This window comes from Bombus pyrosoma, linkage group LG14, assembly GCF_014825855.1.
Source record: "Bombus pyrosoma isolate SC7728 linkage group LG14, ASM1482585v1, whole genome shotgun sequence".
NCBI classification, from domain to species: Eukaryota; Metazoa; Arthropoda; class Insecta; order Hymenoptera; family Apidae; genus Bombus; species Bombus pyrosoma.
In genome coordinates, this window is record NC_057783.1 from 5,312,961 (window position 1) to 5,332,952 (window position 19,992).

General features: G+C 34.2%; 1 protein-coding gene and 1 long non-coding RNA gene across 4 annotated transcripts; one reads left to right on the forward strand and one right to left on the reverse strand.

The window, feature by feature from the left end:
* LOC122574735 lies at positions 1 to 4,380 on the forward strand. 3 transcript variants are annotated; one of them, XR_006319150.1, is made up of 8 exons: positions 1 to 136; positions 369 to 738; positions 2,355 to 2,401; positions 2,481 to 2,603; positions 2,730 to 2,916; positions 2,985 to 3,525; positions 3,629 to 3,839; positions 4,082 to 4,380. It is a non-coding gene; the product is annotated as an uncharacterized LOC122574735 (long non-coding RNA). The 3 variants fall into 3 exon arrangements; XR_006319151.1 differs by lacking the exon at positions 1 to 136 and having other exon boundaries at positions 353 to 1,336; XR_006319149.1 differs by lacking the exon at positions 1 to 136 and having other exon boundaries at positions 353 to 738.
* A 149-nt stretch (positions 4,381 to 4,529) lies between these two features.
* LOC122574730 (probable chitinase 2) lies at positions 4,530 to 8,745 on the reverse strand. The gene is made up of 9 exons (XM_043742670.1): positions 8,549 to 8,745; positions 6,691 to 6,888; positions 6,446 to 6,605; positions 6,277 to 6,373; positions 5,987 to 6,193; positions 5,713 to 5,910; positions 5,503 to 5,631; positions 5,254 to 5,418; positions 4,530 to 4,844 (listed from the first exon to the last, which is right to left on the reverse strand). Exons 1-8 carry the CDS (start codon positions 8,610 to 8,612, stop codon positions 5,254 to 5,256), a joined length of 1,218 nt encoding a protein of 405 aa, XP_043598605.1. The 5' UTR covers positions 8,613 to 8,745; the 3' UTR covers positions 4,530 to 4,844.
* Between the last annotated feature and the right edge of the window lie 11,247 nt (positions 8,746 to 19,992).

Consider the following 19,992-nt stretch of genomic DNA (forward strand, 5'->3'; position numbering starts at 1 on the left):
GTCGTCTTGTACCTGTTCTATACACTGATTGAATCTACAGCTGTTTCACACGTGCCTGATTCTCCCACCATTGCAGTCTGGAACTGCTGATACGTCCGTCAGAATTTGAACGCATGCGTCGATCCTTCTCTAAATGGTCACTGGGTTTGGCAAACGCAGATTGTCGTTAATTTACCTAACAAATGTTGGGCGTTTTTTCCATCGCCCTATATCCGGACTTTCAGCATTCTTTTGAGCTTCCCGTTGGTTGTTCTCTATTCGAATAATCATCTGCTCTTCTCTTTATTTTTTGAACTAGCCCTTTCCCACACATCCTGTATTTTAAGATTTATAATATATTATATTTTTGTTGTATTTTTAATGTATAGGGTCGCAACGAAATAGCATTTCTGGTTTACACCTGGTCTCACGCGATAATAGAATAAAAAAAAAGATGTACAAGAATCACGATTCGTCGCAAACGATAGTGATCAAGGTACTCCAATCATTGCAGCGTAATACGACGGTAGTTTATCCTTCGGTAAAAAACATCGTTACGTCAATCGGAAATAAACATGAAGTTGTTACAAGAAACTATCGTCGAGCCATCGTGAACATCCGATTGTTCCAGCACGGAATTCCTTCCGCGCATTATCGCGGAATGTGTCGTTGGACATTGTCAATCGACAACAGATACGTTCCGCTACACTTTTGCACGACCCTTTCCTTCTTGTTTTTTCACTGGAGTCCTTTTTACCGGTGAGTTTCTTGTCCCGAGAGAATGGTTGAAATTCTTATCATCGAGCGCGACACATCGTGTGCATGCCTATAATTACAAGGACGTTGCGTGGTCTTGAACGACGTTGTGTTTTGCATGTTAACGCGGCGAGTGTAACGATGAATTCACGAAAGTAAAGCAAAAATTATCAATGTTTTATGGGAAAACATAGCACGAAACTTTTTAACTTTTAGATTCATTCCTATAGCACCAAAGTCAAAACGTAACGCAACAAACAATTTTAATATATATAATGTTGATCGCTGATATTATTCTTAAAAATTGAAACAACGATTGAACGATAATTTGTTTTATCGAAAGAGGTGTTTAAAAATGATCATGAAGCAGTACGAAGCTTAAATAAATAAATGAATAAATAAAATATATTCGTGGACTAATGTTAGTATAAAGTTTATATAAATAAATAAATAAATAAAAAATTTTCAAGAACGAGTGTTAGCTCGAAGTTTAAATAATTAAGAGAAGAAAAATAATTTGTACCGGTGGAATGAATCGAATGTATGTTATTTCTGATGCTTGTAAACGAGTACCTCGAAATAGCAAAAGAATTTATATATGGTAATTACAACAACTAATATTTACATCATGGCGAAGGAAATAATTTTGTCTACACTTGTGAATATTACGAAATTGTAGTCTCACATTAGAATATGTTTGAAACACGCATACTCGTGTTGAGACAGCTTGAACAAGACTACTTTTAGCTGTAGGCAATAAATCAATTGTCATTGGACAATTGGAAAAGAAAAAGACAGGAAAAATTATGGATTATGTTCTTAGTATTGTATTGGACAACTGGACGCATATCGATCTGAACATAGAAATTAATTGCCTAGTTGTTAATTTTTACTATCATATTTATTACGATGAAACTTCTAATTTTGTTTTATTATTGAATAAGAAATAGTTGGAACAAATATAAAATGTGTTCCTCCAAAGACAAAAATCTGGATTTATTTATTTATATAATTATTTATTTACATTATATTATTAATTATTTATTTATATAATATTTGGATATCTTAAAAAATATCATAAAATATGTACACAGCTGCTAATGACTGAAATTTGAATTTAAAATTACCCAAGATATTTGCGAACAGTATGAATTGAGATCATATTTAAAGTTGGGTAAAATGTTTAAGTTGTGATTTGTTGAATTTGATCAGTTTGATTTCGCTGTCAAATTAAAGCCGTAATTATTATAATTTTATTTTTACAACCTCTTTACTAAAAGTTCGCAAGAATCATGATAAAAGTGTAGAAAAATATTTTATCACTCGAGTTAACGCTGTTTCCAAAACATCAAATAATCACATTATACGTCATGTTATTGTTTCATTATACGTCTTGGAAATTCCACAGTTTTTATTTCTCTGTTTCGCCAATTTTCTAATGTGTCTTTATTTTCCATATCAGTCCACATGCTTGCCCATTGCTTCAGACTATGTTTATATTTTCCTCTATTTGCAGGAAAACTTGCACATTCTAAAATTATCTGTGCTCCGTCATAGCTTAAACATGTAAATCAAAGTAATTGTTCAAATCACTAGTATAAATAATTTTATTTTCATAGCCTGTTCGTCGAAAGTCCACGAAGATCTTGATAAAGATACAAAAATGGTAAGAGTAGAGAATTTGTAACATATTTGATCATTTGAATGGATGGATTAGTACAAATTGAAATGTCATGTTTTCATAGCGCTGTCCACTCTTTAATCAGGGATATTCCTGGAAATAATCAAGGCTCCCGATTGCAAATTACTGGCTGGCAAAAAAGAGAGCGATCTAGGGCTGTCTAAGATTAGAGAGATTCTTCGTACCCGTAAGTCAAATTTACATTTTAATTTTCAAAGTATAATATTTCTTCTTCGTCTATTTCGTTTTGTCCTTCTGTTTTGTACGAATCATAATTCTAACATCTTTTCCGATTGTTTGTCTCTTTTTTTAGAAGAGAAAGGAGCAAAATATTTTTCGAAAAATGAAGACGGTGCGTTCTTTTCGATCGGGAATATATCAATAGAAAGTGACAATACATCTAACAGATCACAAACAAAATAAAGGCATCGATGAAAGACGTGATGCAGCGTGTAAGGTGCATTTTTCTCAAGAAGTTCAAGAACAGAAAATGAATAAAAGTTAGCATTCTTGTCTCTCACTATACTTTATGTATTATTTATATTATATTTATTGCTATATTTTACAGCGATGAAGTAAAAATCCAATGGAAAGACTTTCGTCGCCCGTTTTTAAAATTAACATTACTTAAAAGATAAAATCGGTCACTTTGATAGAATAATAATACGTAAATGTAACTTACAGAATAATAAATCTGAAATATATATTCGAGTTAAAAGTGACTCAGCCTTCGCTGTACATAGCACCGCTTTTAGTTGAGATATTTAAGGACACTTCTCAACTTGCTAAATTAATTCTAGATGAGCGATGTGAATTTTGCTAACAAAGTACAATTATTATAATCCTCAAATATTCCTTTGGAAGGAAGGTGGAAAATCTACAATGGAATTTTTGTATGAATTATTTTGGACTATAAGTTTATTGGTGGTAGAAAAGCTTCTTAGGCTTATAAACATATAAAGATATTAACGTGTAAAACTATAAATAACTAGAAGAGATAAAAACAAAGATATCCTGAACATGGGATGAGCATAAGAAGAAATTCTGTGAATAATAGTAATATTATTGAATTTAAAATCAATCCTGCACTGAAATCTCTCGATGATAATGTAAGTTAAGTGCAATTAATATTATTATCTCAAGTAATTATCTTATTGATGATATATTATTTATTTAAACGAACTTTTTGATGAGTTATAAAATTTTGTATAGAAATAAGTGCCGAGAAAATGCAGTATCGGGGTATTTATAAAACATAATACGTACCTGAGTTATTTGCGCCCTGGTGGCAGAAATAGGAATTAAAATTTTAAATCACATCATCTCACGCGCTGTCCAAGGTAGCAACATGAATAGCAACTGCAGAGAATTCGTGAAAAATATGAAAATTCAACGTACATCAGCATATAAGTGCTTCAGAATGGTAAGAATCTTCTAACCTGAATTGTTCTATATTTAAAGTTATTAACATATTGCACACGGACTACGAATCTTCGTGTTTATCCTAATGTTGGAAGTCGATCACGAAAATTCTAGTATTTTCGTCGTTGTCAATTAGACAGAATCGATTTAACTATATTTTTGGTATATCTAGTAGCAAAACGACTGGTCTGAAATATGTTAATATACAATTGCTAGTGTTTTATGGTATTTTCATGTAAATAGGTGGATATCGAAATAAATTTTAAGAAAATTCGAATGGTATCCGGGTACTGATAGAATATAATACGTTCCTGATCCTGGATACGTAACAAGCGCACTCTGGTGGTATGTTTTTGAACTAAAATTTAAAGTTACACCATTTCATGCGGGATCGTATTTTGAGTAAAATATTATGCAGAAAGATTTTAAAAGTTGTCATTGTCTTTTTGAAGTGTAGAAGATAGTAGTTAAGTGCAGAAGTGTTACGATAAACAATTATATTATTAGACATATTCATATTACAATTGTAAGATATTAGCGCCTGTATATTATGCAAAAATTAATATGTAATAAAATGTAGTAAAATAGCTAGGAATGATGCATTTGAGTCTTATTTATAATTCATAGTTAGTAGCAATTAATCAAGATCTTAGTATTTCATTGGATATTTAACACATTGACAAATTCTTTGTAAGGATAATTCTTTGCAAGATATATTTCTCTAGTTTACATTTTACATTCTTTAACTGTCAGTTATTCTACAATTCTCTTGACGATGTACGAAAAAGTGTCTCGCATAGATCGATTTTCCTTAAATCTTCTTTTTTTGTGTGTTTTATATAACGATCTAAAAGTTGAATACTTTCCAAACGCATATTAAGAGGACGATTTGTTTATTCATTAATGTTTGAAGTTCAGTTTAAGTGCTTGTTCATAAGGGTAAGGTAGATGGTGTCGTGGATCCTTCCATTCTCCTCCATTTTGCAGTACCTTTACATGATGAAACCTGTGCAATCGTATCGTTTGATATACAATTACTAATATATAATTATGATTTATACATATAATAAATGAAACGAGCTTGTTGATTGCGATCGCGATTGTAGTTTTGGTCACTGTAGACACAAAGTCCCATTTATTGTCACGTCAAATCCGCCATTAGTCAATATCTCCATTATGGATAATGACAGCTTTAGAGAAACATTTTCAAATGAATAAAGAGAGAAAAATCAGTTTATCAATCTTATCTTTATATAATTTTTAATACTGTCTCTTCATTATGAACTCGTCATCACTAAACCGTTTCAGATATAATATACAAAAGATATGCGTATTATTAAAATAAGACTATGAGGAGATTATGTGATGGAAAATGAGTTACTGTCTTCTTTACCATTATCCTTATCACTAATTACCTAATTTTTTTCAGATAGAACCACGTTAATCGATCTTAGTAAAGGGTATCTGCTATTTGTTGGATCTAGAGAGTTTTGCAGAGATGCGCATCTTCCACCGAAGTCGTCGGTATCGATGCTCCAAACCATTACACCAGCCAAATTTAAGCTCATCGCATATTCGATCTAAAAATTTTGGGAAAACATTATAGAGGTAACGCGTGTAGTACTATCATTTATTATCATCATCTGTAATAGATGTTAATCAACCTTTTCTTTTAAACTCTTGGGGTTATCATATACTATAACGAATTCCTCGTCAACGATGTAAGGTGTAGCGCTACCATAATCCCAGCCATGTACCCAAGAACTTCCATAATTCACTAATTCTTCACAAATCTGGAATTATACACGTTTCAATTATTTTATAAAAAAGAAATAGATAATGTATCCAATTAGTTTAACAAAAGTAAAACTTACTTCATTGTATCCCATAAAACCATCTTGGAGAGTGTAAGGCCCTTGAAACCCGTTTCCGACGATCGTTTGATTCATTGGACTTTTTTCAGGGGAATTTAATGCGTTCATCAATACAAAAGTTCTGCCATACGAAGGCAAGCCTAATACTAGTTTATTTGCTGCTGCACCTCTACTTAAGTAATAATTGATTGTATCCACCTAAACAAAAATTTCATTCTATATGTATTTCATCAACGGTACTCGATACTCATTGTAGTCTATCCAAATGCATTACCACGTCCAGATTATCTCCAGCTCTTAATGGTGAATTCGGCAGCACTTTTCTATCCCATGATCCATGATAATCGTAGGCCATTAAATGCATATAGTCGAGATATTTCGAAAGTTCGGGAATGTCGTATCCTGCATCGATGGTGTCTCGACCGACACCTAAAGCTGCTGTTAATAGATAGTTCGACTCTTGGAATGCTTCTTTCAATTCCTATTAGAACAGAGAATACGATTAATTTCTGGCTCAGGTAAAACAGTATTTTCGATAAAATTACTTTGCGCTACGTTATTTACCTTCAGAAGCCTGACAAAATTTAGTTTGTCTAGTACATTACCACCGCGTGATCCAGGATACTCCCAACTTATGTCTAAACCAGTAAAATTGTATGCCCTGTAAATTAAAGATTATCGTACAAATCAGCAAAGTATAAATATTAAACTGTCTTAATGTTTGATTCCGTACCTAAGGAAGTCTACTACACTCCTAACGAACGTAGATCTTCGTATAGGCGATGAAACAAGATCAGAGTATTTTTTACTACCCTCGTTATATCCTCCAATTGATAGTAAAATGTTTAAATGTGGATACTGTTGACGAAGTGCGGTCATTTTTTTATAATTCTCTGGAATATTACATAGAACGAAAATGTCATTTATATATGTAGGTATACTTTTAATCGTGTCGAGTAATTTGCAATATGTATTTACCCTTGGTAACATCTAAGTAAGGATCGAGGCTCTTAATGTTCCATGTCGTGCTGTCCAGCCCGGCGAATGTATATATGAGGTGTGTGCAAAGTTCTGGTTCGATATTAAGAATATCAAACGTTCCATTGCCACGTCTGTAAATGGCCCAGGAAGCGACATAACAAGTTACTACCTTATTATGCTTAGGTCCTGATTGAGCTTGATAAAAAAAGAAATATAGCTTTAATATAAAGTTTATTCCAACTTTTTTTCGCAAAACATTTGTTTCTATGTATATATGTATAGTAGATTATCTTTTGAACGATGTTCAAAACTTGTTATTTACTTTTCATTGATAGAATACGATTATTATTTATCTAATGTAAATATATATGAGAAACATTAAATTATCGAGGTAACTTTCTAGTAAGCCATTAATTATATGGCACTATTTTTGGTTATTTATATGTCTTTGAGCAATGAAGTGAAACAAAGATTTCATCGAAATTTCAGGTTTCCATTGCATAAGCTACTAAACAAAATGTCAAACTTATTCTAAATTTCTCTTCTTGTTGTATAGTGCATCATCATATAATAGGAACGTATAATATAGTAGTATAGTATAATAGTTGTATAGTATAATCTCTGTTAAAGATTTTATATAAGATCTATTTATAGAGATTATATATAGACATTCTTTATACATAAAGATTTTATATATATCCATATAAATCTATATATGTATATAATTTAATAAAATCTAATCTAATCGAATAAAAATAGATACATAATTTTTTTATCTATACATATATCTCTTTAGATAGAGAATTTGATAAAAATAGTAGCTTTGCTGGCAAACCGCTATCTTATTTTATTTTATCAAGCAAATGCAGAATAATTGTTTTAAGATATAAATTATGGTGTTGCCTTTTTTTTTATTGAGAAAATGTTATATGAAATGCCGCGATACCCTAGCTATCTATCTTTGATATCATAGAATGAATGGTAGTCGACGTTTAATGCCCCGAAAGGCGAATTGCAATTTTCTGGTTTGAAATGTGCATAACTTCGAAATTAATGTATGAAATATAAAAATTGAAGCGCTATTTTGTAAACGAAAATCGTTACTTATATATGTTGGATTTTACATCCCGTCAATTTTATCTATGGTTTCTTACAATTTTCCCATCATCCTGAACAACTTTTTCCAGTATATATACACCGTATATATATATACTGGAAAAAGGTTCTAGTTTTCAAGTTATACACAAAAGTATGTTTGACATCATACAATGAACCTGTCGATGTATTACCTCCTCATAAATTTTGATAGGATTTTTTAAAATATTTTTATAGTGGCATAAGTACAATGAAAAAATGAATGAAATAATAAAAATTTGGGTAACACCGATAATAACGTAACTACATCACATACACTATAATTTGGACACACACGCATACGCAGACAATGATCACAATATCTCATCTATAATTTTGTATAAAATATAGAACATACATGATATCATATATGTATGATACATATATGTACATATATGATATCAAACATACTTTTGTGTATAATCCGAAAATTAAAACCGACCACACTATATATGTATAAGAAAAAGATGTTAAGAATGTTGACCTTGACAACATATTTCTAGTTCTAGATCTAGGATTCGGCAACTTTACCGATTATACTTTTGTAATATCTTAGGACCTATAAAATGATGCCTTGTTAGGATTTTAGATGTCTGAAGGAACATAAATTTGTCATTTTCTCACTATCCTCCTTTAAATGTAAATATGTACTCTTTGAAATTTAAGTTATGCGTTGTCGTATTTATGCTAAAGAAATGATTTTGATTTAATAGGTACTCACCTAGAATACCATTGCTACTGAGGAGCAATATTGCAAGTAGAGATAGGAACACGCACACCTTCATTATTGAGAAGAAATAAATTCGGTTTATACCGAATTATCGTTCTGGCAGATAGCTTTCACTTGACCACAGTGTCCTCGGAGAAAAAAAGCAGTCGCGCGTGTGACTTGCAAAATGATGCAGCAAGGATGTTTGTATAATAATACCTATCTGTGCGTATTTCATATGTATATATACTAAATTTCCGGATAAATATTAGGATAGATATCAGGATAGATATCAGGATAAATATTAGAAAAATAGGAAACAAGCAAATTTAATTGAAAAACAATTTCCGCCAAAGATAGTCATTCCCAGAAGTAAAAGAAACATTGGAAAGCATTTTATACTTTTACAATAATTGAGATATCTAACTTACTTAGATTACAGTACGATAATACTTAGCGATTCATTTAATTAGTTTCAAACAAAAATATAATTTCATATGTCTAATACATAAAATGTGCATTTTTTTATCTTTTATATATTCACTTTTGTAATCTCAAATCAATTATTAATTATACAGGTTGATGCACGTAGCTTGGATTATTCCACCTCTTGGATTACTTCGTAAGTAATGATTTTAATAAAAAATGTTTCACATAAAAGTTGGATGTTTCGAGCGGGATATAATTTGATTATTTTATTTTTTTGTAGGAGGATGCGTAGAGGATATGAAGCTCAATTTTGTTTTTCTTTCTTTTCGAATGTTCCTTATATATCTGGTGACATACCATCTTTTTATCTTGCATATTTAAAGAATTATAGCGGAAAATACCTTACACAAAGACAGCTTCGTGATGGTGTCGAAAGATATAAAAAAAAATGTATTCTGCTTTTAATTATTTTATTAGATGTGCAAAGAGTTTATTAAATGTCCAATCGTTTCCAAAAATGTATCTATTCTTATGATAACTTTTCGAACATAGCTGCGTTAAGGAAATAACTCCTTGAACATGTAATAAAATCATTTTCAAAGCAGAATATATTTCTTTTGATAAATCCATGGTGTATACGATCATACATAAATTTAGTATACTTTACAACTCTATTCTATTTTCTAGCATAAGATTATATCAAGGTATCGTTTTAGTTCAATTATTGATTTATTTACTTATATTATTTTATTTAATAATTTTTCGAGGTCGGTATTTCAGAATGTGAGATACCATTTACTAAGAATAGGATTGCTGTGTACTCGTCTATACTCCTGTACCGAGCCAGTGATTTCTGCTACTTCGAGTTTCGAATTGGAACCGATAGATGGCAGCACATACACCTAGAAAGGGACCATACTACTGTGCGACAAGGACACATATACTGGTCGCAAACAAAGGGCGCAACGAACACAAGTATAGAGTTTAGCGACGATAACATTTCGAGACACATGAATCGAAGAAATTTTCATTCGTAAAAGATATTAGTTAAGAGGATCCATTTGTGAATTGTTTATAATTGTATCTTTTGAACTGGACTGACTTTCTTCCTTTCTATTTTATATCATTATATGCAATCATCCAGCTTCCAATCTTCTTAACATAGAACACATTAATTTTACTTTGATAAACAAAATTACGCTTTCTGTGCACTTAGATTTTCTGTAAATACATAGATAGATTGCAAGCTGTACAGTAAACGTTGTACAGACAGATCCGTAATCTGTAAAATCGCGATTGATTCGCAAACCTGTAATATTTATTACTTGTATCGCGTCCATTGAGTAGAAATCTCCTTCGAAATATGGTCAATTCCTTTCCAAGGAAATACATATTCCTTTTTTTCTGGTCTTTCTTATTTGTTCGGTTAACAACGACTCAGTCTCGTAGATCCGAATCAAAAGGAACCTCTGTACGAGCACATGAGGTAGAAATTCAAGAATTGTTCGCTATTCACCGAAAGTGGCATGGCTTAACGAGCGAAAGAAAGAAGAAAAATACATGTTGCGTGGTAATGACAAATGCTGATTCATCGTAAAGGGCAAATCTCTGGCATTCGTTTTGTTTTATGTTACGTCACGCAGATCCGCCGATTTTACGTAATTTTTTCACGGGCATTCGGACGTACAGAATAAAAGCTTGCTTCCGGTACCATCGCGCTTAAGACAGACAGCGAAATCATTCTCGCTGTCCACCTGTCCATCAGAATGGAAGAGCTATAAATAACCGAAATAAAGAGACTTAATCGTGCAATACTTTGGTATGGTTGATTCATCCAGAATTGCGAATTTGCTGCAACTATGTGGAATTTGTTCAATGGAAGATGGTACTGTTGGAAATACGCGAAATAATCGCAAGATTTGCATAAAATATGTATTGAACTTTTCTATGGATATTTATGTATTTATAGGAAATTTAAGAGCATTCATAAAGATATGAATTTGTATAAAATCCATAGTCTAGAAACGTTCATATAATAAAAATCACAATTTTGTCTTGGTACTATTTCTCCACAAGTGTATTAGTCCTATAGAAATCTGCAATCTAATGATTAATAATCGTGACAAATGTTGGTTGGTTGCAAAAAGTTATAAATTATAAATTGCGAACATATTCTTCATTTCCATTTTGTTTCATGAAATAATTTCGCTAATAGTTCAATGACATAGTGCGTTCTTGCAGGGATTCCCCGTCTGCAAGGTCGTTGAAGTTCAGAGAATTGCATTTGCTTCCAGCATCTTGGAATCTCCGCATGGTAATATTCTTAACGGAACACGTGGCTGCTAAAAAAGCAACTCGTGAAGCGTGTCGGAGTCAAGGAACAGCCAAAAATGGCTTACAAAAGAAGAGGAAAAAACCGAAGCTTTTATCAGCTCCAGATCGGTGTCCATGAACCCTCGAGTGCTGTTTCTTGTGAAAAAGAAACCTGTTGTTCGTGCTTGGATTCTTGGCCCTTTATTCTTCTTCCTTCTTTACTATTTTTTTTTCTTTTTAATTTTTTAAGACTGCTCTTGTATCTCACGTACGCCGTTTTCCTTTTGCAGTCTTTATTTACTTTTGAAACTTCCTCATGTTACGGTACTCCACTGCGCTCTGTCATCGAAATCAGAAAGTAAGTGCCAGGCTATGGGGATTTCCAAACTCGAATGGGAAATTATGATGCAGTGCGCGTTATTAAATACGAACGTGAACGTTTCAGAAGCCACGTCGATCGGGAACTGAAAATGAGGAAAAATGCTGTTGTAATCACTATTCTTCTAAGTTCGCTCTGTAACTTTACTGTTATTTCCTTGTAACAAGTGTATCATCTATCTTTTGAAAATTGAAAACACAAATTGTATTATATGCGTAAAGGAATTGAGACATTTTCAAAAAGAGTTTTGACCAGTTTGCTTTCTGAATAGTTGATACACGTAACAGCATGAAAATTAAGAAAAAGGATGGGCGACGATCGCGTGTGCCATTAGCATATATTTCCAGAGTAACGATATTACACCGTTTCGTGTTGCAGTTTGGAAAAAAGAATCTCAAAAAATGATAACTAATTAATTTCTAGATAAAAAAAGCACGCATTCGGTTTGTACTAACCAGTTCTCTTTTCTTTCAGGCAGACCATGCATCAATTCGAAAGAAGGAAAAATACAAAGTATTCTTTGGAAATTTTTCACTGTGGAAACAATTAAAGAGGTTGACTACATGCAGTAAACAATTGAGAAAGAAAAAGATTAGATTGTACCCAGACGAAATTATCAACGACAAAATTTACAATGCAAGGTATTTAAGGTATTTATTTTAGCTATTGCAACTTTAATGTCGAAGCGAGAGCAAGCAAAAGGAATTGCGCAATTGTAAGTGAAGAAGAAATCGTGGTCGGGAAGTCGAGGACGCTATGGAGATCCAATGGAACAGCATTTAGCGGGGACATTACAGCGTGTTTCGTTATTTTTCAAGGAGCCAAAGTCGTCGATCCTCCGCTTCTTTATTTATCTCTCTCTTTCGCTGTTCATGTTTCTCTCATGGAAACGATGCTTGAACCACGTTTTACGTTGGTTAACGACCCTTTCGCGCCAGCGAATAAATTCCAGCTGCCCACGTAAGCTACTATATTTATTGAGTATCTCGAATCAACGGTGAAGCGAGAGGTAAAGCTGCCGAAGATCAAGTTCAAGAACGACAGATCGATCGTTGGTCTTTTAGAGAATGGTAGGAGTTCCTGGAGGCAGGTTCTCTGGATCAAGGCCTTTGTCAAAAATTTGAATTCGCCTAAATTCAATGTACTTTATCTTCGATCTACATGCTCCCAACGTGGCTACTTACTGTACCTCGTGAACGATTTATTGAGTCTTTACCAAATCGTTCCTTTCCTCGTTGGACGTGTAATTAGCCGACGTTTTATTGGACTGTTTTGACGCGATCAAGATGATATAAACAATGTCGAGTGAGCTACCGTCTTGAGCAAACGTCTTGTTGAATTAAGAAATTTCAGAAAAATACAGAGAAGTTTTTCGGTTGGATCAGAGAGGCTGAATGGTATGGAATTTGTCAGCGTTATGAAGTGTCCCTGAATTTATAAAGGATATCGGATGACACGGGACTTAGTAATGAAATCCGGAGCTGTGAGGAAATAACTGGATATAAGGCGCGAGCAGAGGAGGACGAAATCAACGGTTAACTGTATTTCCATCGTAAAATTGGCGCCGCGATCCAGACGATTCGAGTTTAAGATTTCGTGAATTTCCTTATTGGTTTGTGGAGGCCTTGTGACCAACAGTAGGGTTGTTTAAAATCGAGAAAAGGTGGCCAAACGGGACCTTCGATGAAGTTAAATGTACGGTTTACTTAGATATAAAGTATAAGTATAAGTAAAGTATTAGGTATAAAGAGGTAATGACGTATTTATCTTCAGGATGTACACAAGATATTGATTTTACTGTTGATTCTACTTCGACTCTAGTTATCACAGGGTTCTGCCCTGAAGAAATGAACTGGAACGCTCACGAAACGTCAGAACAATGCGCAGCATATTTAATTTCCTTCTCTTATCAATTTGAGATATGTACATTTTTAAATAACAAAGAAATAGATTTCGTACAAAGATTATTTGTTAACATAATAAAGATCGAAACCTAAAGAACCACAAGTATGTGATCCAAACACCGTGAGAGTTTGAAATCTAAAAACGGAAATTAATGACTCTTTCAACAATCCTGTGTTTCAAGTACCATAGTTATTTTTACAGATACGGAAATTAAATTTCATTATGAAGATTTGAAAATGTCACACTCTGATATCGCATAATTGTGAAAACAGAAGCTTCCGTATGTAAATCACGTCGCTTTGAAACAACTATACCGACGATCCACAAGTATATTTTCAATTTTAATAAGTACGTTGCGTTACATTATTTGATAAAATCCGATCAACCAATCAAACACCGTATTAATAATGTTGCAGATAATCGACTGAGTCACGATACGATTAGGTAGCCTCAGGCAATCGAATTAAAAAGAAAGGTGCTATCAGCGAGTATCGAGTGTCTACGGTTAGATTCCACACCTAGCAAGGTGTAAGGTGTCTTTGCATCCTATCGAAAAAATTCAGTCGACCGTTGCAACGCTCGAGGAGCGATCTTTCCGAGCAAGAATCCCGTAGTAACGTTACGCGGGCGAGGAAATCAGTACGAGGGAACGTGTAGTCGGATAATTTACACACTTCTGTACATTTCTTTATTGCCTTGCAGTATTACCCCTCTATACCGTTAACAGCACGTTTTTCCACGACAAATCGTGCAACCGTTCGTCATTGCTATTCTCTACGACACCTCTCACAAATAAGAACGTTAACACCGCTTATTTGATCGTATTTCTGTCACTGATTTATTCTACTGCGTTCTTTTAGCTATGTATTATACGTGTAATATCAGTTGATCTTTTCAGCGTTAAAAGTTATCTCTAGTTTGAACAAAATGCGTAAAAATTGTTATCGGTATGCTATTGGTATGTTAGCACATTGTTTACTGTTGTTTACGACATACTGTAAAACAAATTTTACCGCAGTTCCTTCATATTTTGGAGAAATATGTTAGTGGTTACAAAATGTAAAACGTCGAGTTACGCATCTCTCGTTGATAATATGTCAAATATCTTCTTAAACCATTGCAGATTCTTTTTGATTGATAAAATTAGAATAAGATTAAATATGAAAATTCGAGAACCGCAGCAGAGCTAATTTTTGTTAGATTTACGATAATAACGTCGTATTTTACGAGTATATTACGTGTTTCGCATGCTTCGCGGGTCGATTAGCATAAATCCATCGAAATCACCATAATTACGTGTAATTTAACGTAGCAAGTGTAACACCCGAGGCCACGATCCTCGAGTTAAATTCCGGTGAAATTTTAAAGGAACGATGTGTACGTTGTTGATAACAATATCAGCTTCTACACGACACAAGTCGAATTTACACACCTGTATCTTTTTATGCTTGACAAGCAGTCAGGATACGTCAGCTCTTTACCGTTAGTATTTTTCGGCGAGGCAAACCTTGGAAAAGATTTATCGGGCGAAGCTGAGGGAACGATCTTGTATACAAGAAACGATTACTAGGACACCGCATAGATCGCCGTGTCGAGAAGAATAATGAAACACGGAGGAATATGCGTGTAAATATTCGAAGATTATACTTACATGTGTCCAAGATAACAATTTTGTGTATGAACAAGATTAAAGTAGCGGACAGCAATGATATACGAGCGGACCATCGATCGTTCTATCATTCGTAGTAATTAGAAGTTTCGATTATTAGAAATTAAATGGGTAGATCTCGATCTACGTGTTCGACGTTTTAATTACAAGAAAAAGATGACTGGACGTTACTGAATGGAGATAAAGGATTGGAAGTTTCATGTAATGGAAATTAAACGGGTTACTACGTTAGATCTCGATCTACATATAGGATGTCTTAATTATTGCGTAGGAAAAATGACTGGATGTTGTTGAAAGCAGATAAGAATTAGAATTGGATTGATTACGTAGAATGTTAGACATTAGATTACACATTCGACGTGTTAATTATTATAAGGAAGAAACGACAGGGTAATAATTGGACTTAAGGAAGAAGTACTTCTCGTGTGAATTCCATATTAGTCAAGTATCCAATTACGCAGCAGAGATTAATCCCGATACCATGACATTTTCTTCCTTGTAACTTTGATGTGAGTAATCAGGGGCTTCGATATTCCGCATGCTGATATTCAGTCAACGGGGTTCCTTTGGACGTCACTGTTCGGATGTTTAAGTATGCAGATTCGTGCTCAAACTCCTTAAATCGTTGCACCGCGTTTCATCTGTCACCAAACTCCATAATCGTAAATTATTCGGCTACAAAATTACACGTCTAAATGTTAATTTACAGTTAACGACATCACATTACTGTCTCTTTTATTCCATTTTTATCGTAAATCAAATTTTAGGATAATTCATTCATCTTCAAGTTTCTTAACTTCTTAATTTTATTGATTTCTTATTGTAAGATCTTGAAGTAGATGTTCAATTATTATGAAGTCAGGGGTAATTATTAAACACCGTATATGTACGTAATTAAGAATATATAATTAAAACTGATTATGACTGGCTCCAGAGAAAGATTAATGACCCTGTTTTCAGATACACCTCCATGTTGGACACAGCGAATATCATTAATCGCTGCCTATAAGTTTGGGAGAATACCGTTAGTTTATTCAGGAAATCAAAATACGGAAAGTTATGATAAAAAGCTACTTCAACCTACTGCTCTCTTCCTGTCGCCTCTGTAGGTGTTTCCCTCCATAATTAATGCATGGAACAGAATTCTAACAACAATACACGAAAATCAAAAATATAAGTTAATATAGGTACAAGCTGAACTATTGAGAAATTTCACAGGCAAGAAAATATTTTAGACGAAGCATTTTCATAGAATTCCAGAAATATTAAGTTTTTTTTTTAGTCACTTTATGTGACGAAAAATATCGAAGGAAAAATCTGAAGAAAATATAACTACATAAAATTCATTTATTGACAACGATACGGTGTTTGATGCAGGATTTTTCGATAAAATGTTGCATAAAAGAAAAGAAAAGGGCGAACAAGTATCTACAGGTAAGCGTTCATTATTCGTAGCGAACGATCCTTTTGGACGATGACTCGACACGACCCAAAACCTGGTCTCGTGCCCGTTATATTAATCAGATGTATCAGCAAAGGCCGATATTTATGTTATTGGTATTTTTGAACAGAAACATTTCTCGACTGCGGTATGCTATCGATGCTTCTTCGATATTTCGCAGGAGCATAAAAGATAGGGAACGCAAAATTTTCCGTAGAATTCGAAATGTATGCAAAAAGCCGACTTAAGGATACGTCATATAGATTAATCTCAGCGTCATCCGTGAAATACCAAAGAGCTGTGATCAATAATTTCGGTCACGGAATCTAGCTACTTTCTGGGTCAAGGATAACCTTCCACGCGAAACAATATACGTATGTACAGTTTCACACCTAGGCTCGATGTAGTAACTTGTTTCTTACGAAAAAGAATTTTGTTTCCATTTAAAAGAACAATTTCTGTCTCCATTGATATCGCATCTAGACAATGCGTGGTAAGAGTTTCAATTAATCTTGCTGCAATTTTTAATAAAAATTTAATTAGCATTCTGTATTTTATGCGACAGAACTCATCGCGCGAGATACAGAATTTAAATGAAAATTAAGTAACCTAAACCGGTAGAGGATTAACGCTATTTATAATCCTAGTTCATTATTCGCTACACGATGTTATTCGTAATAAATTAGAACAGTCAAGGATGCACGTAATCGATTTCCAATACAATCTGAGATGACGTACTTGCAAGGTGCAAATACTTACATACGTTGGAATTTTATCGATGTTAATGATACACGCGTCAGGCAATGATTCGATCGACCTCCGTTCTCGGTGAAATTCAACAAACATTGTTAACAGATAATGAAACAGTATTGGCATAAAAACAGACGAAAATGTTAATACTATGAAACCACATCCAACTGTGATATTTCAATACAGACTATATCTAAGAATATTCGACCACGCTTCTTCTACCATGTTTGGTCTCCTTTGAAGCAGGAACGAGCTAGTGGGAATCGAAAAAATTCAAGGATATCTGAAATGCGAAGATTCTTGCAACGTTATTCAGACGGCTCGTTGACCCGGTTAAAGATGTGGGATCAAATAGCCTGGGTAATAACGAAAAGGGAACCGTCGAGAAACAAGTACAATAGAATAATGAAGATAGAAGGAATAAAGAGGCCGCTGATAACACTTTTTCGTGTCAGCTCATGGAAATTTACAATTCATTAAAAAAAAAAAAAACAATTTATCATCGCGAAATCGTTGTGCGTGTGTATCAAACCCCGGACAGGACACGTTCCGATAAAAATGTCATCCGTTTCTGCTATTAATTTGTCATTGTTTATCAGTGGTTCGAGAATTTTCTACAATTCCGTTTTAGCCTTTCAAACGAATCGTTTTGAAGAAAAATATCCGATTCTAGCCTTAGACTTATATTACAAAGATACGCGCTACAAAATTACGTTTCGTGTTATTCGGCCGAACTCTGTATGTAACAGCCTACTGCGCTTAATAGAGTTGCCTTCGCGTCGCTAAAGAATGTTATCAAGTTTATTTATAGTTCCGAGCGAGGAATCGATTGGTAGAAATTTGAAAAAAGAAAAAAACAAACCTTCGATCGACGATGCGCGCGTATTCCAGCATAGGATATCGTCATAGCGATGACGAAAAGGAGGACGACGATCGGGTCTCGAGTTACCCGTTGATCAGGGAAGAATCGCGATCGCGCCTCCGATTCTGCTGCGTAAAAATGTTGAGAATGTTGAATGAATCTTTCAAGAAGGATGCCTCGGTGTGCGCAGAATAAATGAATAAAAGAACTCCGCGACCCGAAGAATCGACTGGTGACACTTTTACCTATAGTACTCGCAAACGCGTGTCCTTGTGTACGTTCATTTTTCTGCTGGTTTGTTCAGGGCCCGTTAGCAGACGCGGAGGATCTTCGTTTAGATTTTCCTCGCCGATAGCTCACCATTTGTTATAGGAGGCTATGAATTATTAGTACGATCATCCGCGTAATTAATAGAATAATCGATAGATGATGGCAATGGACGCGGTGTGTTACTCATAAAGATGTAATTATCGATAGTTAATATGTAATTATATGATTCGTGCAGTTCTATGTAAACTGCTTAAGCTACGAGATAAAAGTCGAAACACGTCTCTGCAGCAATTATGTTTACTGTATCGTAAAATATAATTTATTATAAAGTTTCGTTGGTTTCACCGACTTCTCGATTTACGAACGTTTACGGAGGAGCCGTTAGCTTAGAAGGTAGACTCTTTCTCGGATGGACATCCGTCCGGTGTACAATGAAGCAAAAAGTTTGGAAAACTATTTACATAAGCCCTTGCCTTCTTCGGTGCGTGAAATGCGAATGATTGCATTCATGCGAAGCGGTCATTCGAGGTTCAAGTTCCTCTTAAACGCTCCTCGACCTAAATTCTTTTCTATCTGGACATTGGCTCTTAATAAAATTAACATGGAAGTTTTCTACGGTTTCAACAAGCTTTCGTTCCTCTGCAACTTCTTTTTCGTGCGACCTGAAGCCAACACGAAGGCTCGTCTAATTAAAAGTTACGATAATCATTTATTTCCAAGGAAATTCACGTGATCTGCTTAGAATTTAGATCAAAAGAGCGAAGTGTGTACCCACGGGACTTTCAGGAAACCCATTAACGCGAAAGAATTGATTTCTTCCCACAAATCTCCTAACGATTAATTCTAACGACTGCTTTTCCATCGCGAAGAATAAGATCGCGAATAACATCTTTGAGCCTACAATTTTCGCCATCGATCATTTATTATAACGCTTGTTAATTTATTAGCTTTGCTCTTTCCATACGTCCTAAGATAATTTGTTATGCCTTTACTATCAACCTGTAATTCGCAGTCTTTATGCGCATATATTATGTATCTGTTTGCGAATATCTTTTATTCGTTATCTTACAGCTCTATTAGAGTTCTACGTTAATTCATCATGTTATCAATGAACTGTTACTTTACTTCCCTGGCATCATCAATAATTATTGTTTGGAAACGTTGGTCGATAGCTATCAATGGCCTCGACTTCAACGGCTGGCTGACCGTCCGTTTCCTCTTCCTCTAACCTGGTAATTATTCGCGTTTCTAACTCGTAGAATAGATTCGTGGTTGGGTAAAAGGTTTTTGTTCCCAACACTCGCCGCTTCCTTTTCAGACATTCAACCAGGATCCCGTGACCAATCCTCTTTTTTTCTTCTTGTCTCTTTTTCAACTCTACTCTTGCTTCTTTCCCAGATCTCGCGAACGTGTGTCCCATTACGCGGAGATAATCCAT

Coding starts and splice junctions, on each gene's coding strand:
- LOC122574730 (XM_043742670.1), bottom strand. CDS start 8,612: ATGAAGGTGTGCGTGTTCCTATCTCTACTTGCAATATTGCTCCTCAGT. Junction 6,889..8,548: donor CAGTAGCAATGGTATTCTAG/GTGAGTACCTAT, acceptor TTTTTTATCAAG/CTCAATCAGGACCTAAGCAT. Junction 5,419..5,502: donor CCAAGAGTTTAAAAGAAAAG/GTTGATTAACAT, acceptor CAAAATTTTTAG/ATCGAATATGCGATGAGCTT.